This window comes from Salvelinus fontinalis, chromosome 16 (genome assembly GCF_029448725.1).
Source record: "Salvelinus fontinalis isolate EN_2023a chromosome 16, ASM2944872v1, whole genome shotgun sequence".
NCBI classification, from domain to species: Eukaryota; Metazoa; Chordata; class Actinopteri; order Salmoniformes; family Salmonidae; genus Salvelinus; species Salvelinus fontinalis.
The window spans coordinates 46,221,828-46,228,772 of NC_074680.1; the positions used below are offsets into that span (position 1 = coordinate 46,221,828).

Here is a 6,945-nt window from a genome sequence, read left to right on the forward strand (position 1 = left end):
CTGGGTTAATGGGGTCTGGTAGACTGGGTTCTGGTGTCTGGTAGACTGGTGTCTGGTAGACTGGTGTCTGGTAGACTGGTAGACTGGTGTCTGGTAGACTGGTGTCTGGTAGACTGGGGTCTGGTAGACTGGGGTCTGGTAGACTGGGTTAATGGGGTCTGGTAGACTGGGTTAATGGGGTCTGGTAGACTGGGTTAATGGGGTCTGGTAGACTGGGTTAATGGGGTCTGGTAGACTGGGTTCTGGTAGACTGGGTTAATGGTGTCTGGTAGACTGGGTGGTCGTGCTCCACATTTAGTGTGAGTAACCTGGGTTGGGTGACCTGTGTATTTTGCATCCCCCCCCCCCCCCTGAGACCCTCAGAGTTTGGACACAGCCAGTGGATCGGCCATCATTGGCAACGGCAACCTTGGAGCAATTCCTAGTTAATTGTCTTGCTCAAGGGCAGAATGGCAGATTTTACCTTGTCGGCTTTGGAAATCGATCAAGCAAGCCTGTTGCCCCAGCCTGTTGCCCCATTGCCCAAGCCTGTTGCCCCATTGCCCCAGCCTGTTGCCCCAGCCTGTTGCCCCATTGCCCCAGCCTGTTGCCCAAGCCTGTTGCCCCATTGCCCAAGCCTATTGCCCCAGCCTGTTGCCTGTTGCCCCAGCCTGTTGCCTGTTGCCCCAGCCTGTTGCCTGTTGCCCCAGCCTGTTGCCTGTTGCCCCAGCCTGTTGCCTGTTGCCCCAGCCTGTTGCCTGTTGCCCCAGCCTGTTGCCCCATTGCCCCAGCCTGTTGCCCCATTGCCCCAGCCTGTTGCCCCATTGCCCCAGCCTGTTGCCCCATTGCCCCAGCCTGTTGCCCCATTGCCCCAGCCTGTTGCCCCATTGCCCCAGCCTGTTGCCTGTTGCCCCAGCCTGTTGCCCCAGCCTGTTGCCCCAGCCTGTTGCCCCAGCCTGTTGCCTGTTGCCCCAGCCTGTTGCCCCAGCCTGTTGCCCCAGCCTGTTGCCCCAGCCTGTTGCCTGTTGCCCCAGCCTGTTGCCCCAGCCTGTTGCCTGTTGCCCCAGCCTGTTGCCCCAGCCTGTTGCCCCAGCCTGTTGCTCCAGCCTATTGCCCCAGCCTGTTGCCCCATTACCCCAGCCTGTATCTGTTAACTTTGTGACCACTGCTGGTGTAAAAAGGGCTTTATAAATACATTTTGAATGATTGTCTATAACTATGTACCTTTATGTACATGTGTAGAGTTCCACTCAGTATCGTGTGGAAGCCTTCACCAGCTAGGAGAAGAGTTACTCAGACCTCCTCCACTTCCCCCTCGCAGAAAGGATGCTTTCTCTGAGGCCAAGGTAACATACACACACCGTACACACACACACACACACCGTACACACACACACACACACCGTACACACACACACACACCGTACACACACACACACACACACACACCGTACACACACACACACACCGTACACACACACACACCGTACACACACCGTACACACACACACACCGTACACACACCGTACACACACACACACCGTACACACACCGTACACACACACACACCGTACACACACACACACCGTACACATACACACACCGTACACACACCGTACACACACCGTACACACACACACCGTACACACACACACACACTGTACACACACACACACTGTACACACACACACACCGTACACACACACACACACCGTACACACACACACACCGTACGTCAGGCCTTGTGCAATTTCAAGTTTCGTGTCTTTTTGTGAAATGTAAGGATTGTTTTACTGGGGTCAAGCTAACACACACTTAGTACAGTACACCATTCAAGATGTCCATCTGACTGGTTCTCAACTCTGACTCCTGTTGGACTAACTACTAACAGACAATCTGACTGGTTCTCAACTCTGACTCCTGTTGGACTAACTACTAACAGACAATCTGACTGGTTCTCAACTCTGACTCCTGTTGGACTAACAGACAATCTGACTGGTTCTCAACTCTGACTCCTGTTGGTCTAACAGACAATCTGACTGGTTCTCAACTCTGACTCCTGTTGGACTAACAGACAATCTGACTGGTTCTCAACTCTGACTCCTGTTGGACTAACAGACAATCTGACTGGTTCTCAACTCTGACTCCTGTTGGACTAACAGACAATCTGACTGGTTCTCAACTCTGACTCCTGTTGGACTAACTACTAACAGACAATCTGACTGGTTCTCAACTCTGACTCCTGTTGGACTAACAGACAATCTGACTGGTTCTCAACTCGGACTCCTGTTGGCCTAACAGACAATCTGACTGGTTCTCAACTCTGACTCCTGTTAGACTAACAGACAATCTGACTGGTTCTCAACTCTGACTCCTGTTGGACTAACAGACAATCTGACTGGTTCTCAACTCTGACTCCTGTTGGACTAACAGACAATCTGACTGGTTCTCAACACTGACTCCTATTTAATAATATATTTCTCTGTTTGTTTATCTGACTTTGACCCTCCTGTGTGTTTTGTAGTTGAGTTCCAGGTCCAACGGTCCCCCAGCCATCCCCCCCAGACTGCCCCCTCCTCTCCCCAGGATCCAGCCCCGCGCCCCAGTCTACAACGGCCCCAGCGACGGCCCCCTCCCCAGCCCCCCACCTCCACCACCCCGGGACCCCCAGCCAGACACGCCTCCCCCCGTCCCCCAGAAGCCACCAGAGATCTTCATTAACTACCCCCTGAACCTTCAACCCTCCCCCGTCAGCCGCTTCCACTGGGATTTTGGCAGTTCCCCCTCGTCCCCTGGAACGCCCCCGGGTACCCCCTCGCCCCGCGTCCCCCGACGGAGCTGCCTGCTCAGCGCCAGCCAGAACAGTCTCTGCCCGCTCCCCCTGCCCATCATGGCCCCACCTGTTCCTCCCCGCCACAACTCCTCCTCCCAGCTCCCCAAACTTCCCCCAAAGACCTACAAGAGGGAGCTGTTGCCACCCCCTTTACAGAGCCTCTCATTGGTGGAGAGCACAGAGGGTAGCCAATGAGGAGCCTCCTTGCTTCTTTTGTTTCCTTATCATCATGGCTGCTGCTCCACACAATACAAACTGTATCAAACTATGACCTCATGACACAGAGCGATTTGAAAACAAACTAATCGTGATTTTAAAAGCTACTGATCGTAAACAAAGACCTCCAAACCCCTCCCACTCATCTCCTACATTTGACCAATCACACCACGGCCACTCCTCTCAGGGTATCAGTAGCCCCACCTTCATTTCAAGCCCTCTGTGCCAATGGGATAATCCACACCAGTGTGCCAGCCAATGAACAAGGAGCCCCAAGACACTGATTTTAAATGTCTCCTCCTCCTCCTCCGTGTGTGCAGTGCATGTCACACACCTGTACACAACACTGACTCTGTCACTTTCTTTATATAGATATTCCACTCTGTACTAGAGTGGACATGACAGTATGCCATAGTGCAGCAGTAACTCTCCTACCCCCCAAAAGAGACACTGTGCTGAACCCAGAAAGCAGAGGGGTGGCTGGGGCTGTGGCCTCTTCAGTCTGTCCTGGTGGTTGGGGACTATACAGACCAGTAGGACACTTCCATCAGCATGGACAGGTCTTCTCACTGGCAACGCAATGTGTGGATCTATGGGCATTGTTGCGTTGGCACACAGTAGTGCTTTGCGAGCACCATTCACTCGTTCACCCCAGGAGTCAGTCCTCCTGTCCTGTGGCTCTCGGACAGACGGACGGACTCCACTCTGGACCGTACAGACCTCGGTGCTCTGTTATCATCAAACATTTACTGTGGTTCTGTCTGGGAACAAGCACGAGAATCATCAAAGTGTTGGAAGTTCTCCTCGTGAGGCCCTTCAGCTCCTCCCGTTTGCGTCGACTCCCACCTTTAGTGACCAGTTCTTTGTTCTGCTGGGGTTATATAAGGGATTCATGTTTTGAGGAACGACTAACTAAAAATGGACTCTGGATATTTTTTCACCCAGTCGTTTCAGACATTACCAACCTGATCTTTGTCACACTGAAATCCTTCCCCTCCCTTTTGTGGTTGTTTGTCTTCACTGAACTGAGTAGAGCTGTGACTGTAATGTGCGTGAGTTCAGCGGTGTTCACAGGGCTGTGTACTGTGTGGTGCAGGAAGACCATAAAGCCCTGGACATGGGCTCCTTGCTGTAGTTGGTAGCTACGTACAACCCCGCTGGTCCGAGAAATACCCTCCATTTCAGATGTTGCCCTTAACCCCACAGCACTGACCTCTGTGGAGGGACGGACGGGCGGGCGGGGGGGGGGGGGGTGTGTTCGCTCCACTTGCACATAGAGCTTGGTCAACGTTTGTCATGTCTACCCTTTTTTTTTTGTCATGATGGATATCAAAGCGCTCCGATCGAGGAAGAGGAGGAGGGTTAACGACAAGATGTCATCACATCACTGGCAGAGGAGAGATGACAGCAGCCAGAGCTTTATCTGTCCAGGGTAGCTAGCAGATTGCTAACATGCTAATGTGAGGCTCCGTTAGCCGCTACGTGTTAGTTACTGTTTTGGTGATAGTTCAGATCAACCAGCCTTAACTTGTCACATACTTCCCTCAATTGCCGACTTGGAAGACAACCAATGTCCTCTAAAAGTCCTTGTCTAGTTGCAGGGGGTTTTGTGTTTTTTTTGTTTTTTTTTTGAAAATGCAGCGTAATTAAATAAATAAAAATTGCTCCGTGAAGTCATCCAACATTGTGTATGCCGCCATCTTGTCTATTTCAAATAAAGGACCATTTTCTAAATTTGAGTTCAGAGCAATTAAATGCTGGGGGGGGGGGGGGTAAAACAGCAAATTGACTGACATCAATTCCATTTCGTTCAGTTTTTTTCTTCTGTGACCTCAATGCGCAGTTTCTCTCGAGAAAAATTGTGTGATGTAATAGGGAGTTGTAGTTTCCAACAAGCCAATATTATACATAGGTTAGCGGCCGAAAACGTGGTAATTAACTAAAATTACCATAATCCATTGCACGCCTACTTGTCCGGTCTGTGGGCAGACCAGAGAGCGAAAGGAGACGTAGTACAATCCAAGCGGATTGAGAGCAGCTGCTTTGTGAGGTATCTCGACCTGATCCAAGTGATTTGATAGTTAGTATTCGGCAGTCATAAAAATATGCCTTATTTACTTTGAAGAACTAGTAAAATAGTGATCAGACAGCAGCTTTATAGACATGAGATGAGGCTTGTAATGAAATGGTCATCAACCAATGTAGGCTAATATACACAACTTTACTATAGTCATGTGAATAGATGGTTAATAAGTGATAAGCAGGAATGGGCATTCACTACCATCAAGGGACGTATTAAGTATTCTGTTCTCGCATTTAATGTTTTTTTCGTTTTGTTTTTTTTAAAGATGGAAACTAAAAAGAAAAACATGATTGTACCAAAACTGAACCGACCTCAAACCGACATCTCAGCACTACTATTCAAACAAACCCCCTGCATCTACACATGGACATTTCAAACACATTGATTGGCTGTTAAGGTTGGTCGAACATTCTCTGTTCTACGCCAATCAGTACCTACCTAATAACACACATCAGCCAGCTGGAACAGAGTAATGGTCTGACCATGGGATTTTTTTATTATCTCCAGAGGTTTATTCACTAGGAACCAAATAGATGCAAACGAAACGGGATGGGACCTACCTGAATTTGTCCAATAGAAACTCTTGTTTTCGTTGCATAATGTTTTCTGTTGCAAAGTTGTGTTGTTTTTTTTGCTAATGAATACACCCCTTAAAGCCAAGATGATGTCTTAAATAAAACCAATCACCCCAAGTTAAAGATGTGTCCTACTGTCTGTCCAACACTACAGACTAGTTAGTACCATCATCCCCAGTTACTGTACCAGCCTTCTGGTTCTGTATGGAAATTCAGCATTGGAGCTGTCACACGTAGCAACCCAACCAAAGCCTGGGACAAAGAAGGCTAGCTCCCCTAGTGGACAAACGGGGAATTGTCTCCACAGCTCCCCTAGTGGACAAACGGGGAATTGGCTCCACAGCTCCCCTAGTGGACAAACAGGGAATTGGCTCCACAGCTCCCCTAGTGGACAAATGGGGAATTGGCTCCACAGCTCCCCTAGTGGACAAACAGGGAATTGGCTCCACAGCTCCCCTAGTGGACAACAGGGAATTGTCTCCACAGCTCCCCTAGTGGACAAGCTGGGAATTGGCGCCACAGCTCCCCGAGTGACTGTTTGAAATATCTGGATTCACAGAGAAGGGAGCCTGCTATTAGCCAGAGGTCCTCTCTCCTCTCAAAAATACCTTTTTAATTTTAAGACTGAAACAACACATGCATCATGCTCGGATGTGCCTTTTAATTTAGTTTTCTATTTTACAGAGTAGAGGCAAAAGGTGTCTAATGCTATTAAAAAAATCCTGAATAGAAAAACTAAATACGGTTTCCTATGTAATGCTTAGAACAAAAGCTATACACAAGAAAAACTGTACACGTTTGTGGATGCTGTGTATATAACATGTATACACTAACTAAATAATTTGTATAAAGTGACTTCTCTGTTGTATTACATATACCCCTCCACGTTGCCTAACTGTCCAATGCTGCTATGGTCAGATGAAACAGGTCACTGTGTCTCTAACTTACTTACTTGCAGACAACCCCCCCCCCCCCAGGCTAGAATCTAAACAGAGTACAGCCATGTCTTCCGACCCTAGCCTGAGTTCTAGACTGGATCGTGCTGTCTTGCCAACTCTTTTGTATTATTGCCACACTACGTCCTGTTGTCATGTTTTTTTTTGTCATTAAAAGTATGTTGTCATGACACGTGACAAAGAAATAGGAGTTGGCAAGACGACACATACAGATCTGGGACTCAGGCTAATTTCTCCCTCCCAGCTACTTTAAAGGAATGAAAGGCTTCGTGGCCTGCCTCAGGTCATTTTGCAGGGCTCTGG

At 49.0% G+C, this 6,945-nt stretch overlaps 1 protein-coding gene across 1 annotated transcript in view; it reads left to right on the forward strand.

Annotated features, from left to right (window-relative positions):
* LOC129813253 (son of sevenless homolog 2-like) overlaps positions 1-5,809 on the forward strand; it is a 96,251-nt gene extending 90,442 nt beyond the window's left edge. Inside the window, exons 20-21 of the mRNA XM_055865553.1 lie at positions 1,222-1,325; positions 2,504-5,809. Of these exons, the coding sequence (XP_055721528.1) occupies positions 1,222-1,325; positions 2,504-3,007 (608 nt within the window). The 3' untranslated portion in view covers positions 3,008-5,809. The remainder of the gene's footprint in view (positions 1-1,221; positions 1,326-2,503) is intronic.
* The last annotated feature ends 1,136 nt before the right edge of the window (positions 5,810-6,945 follow it).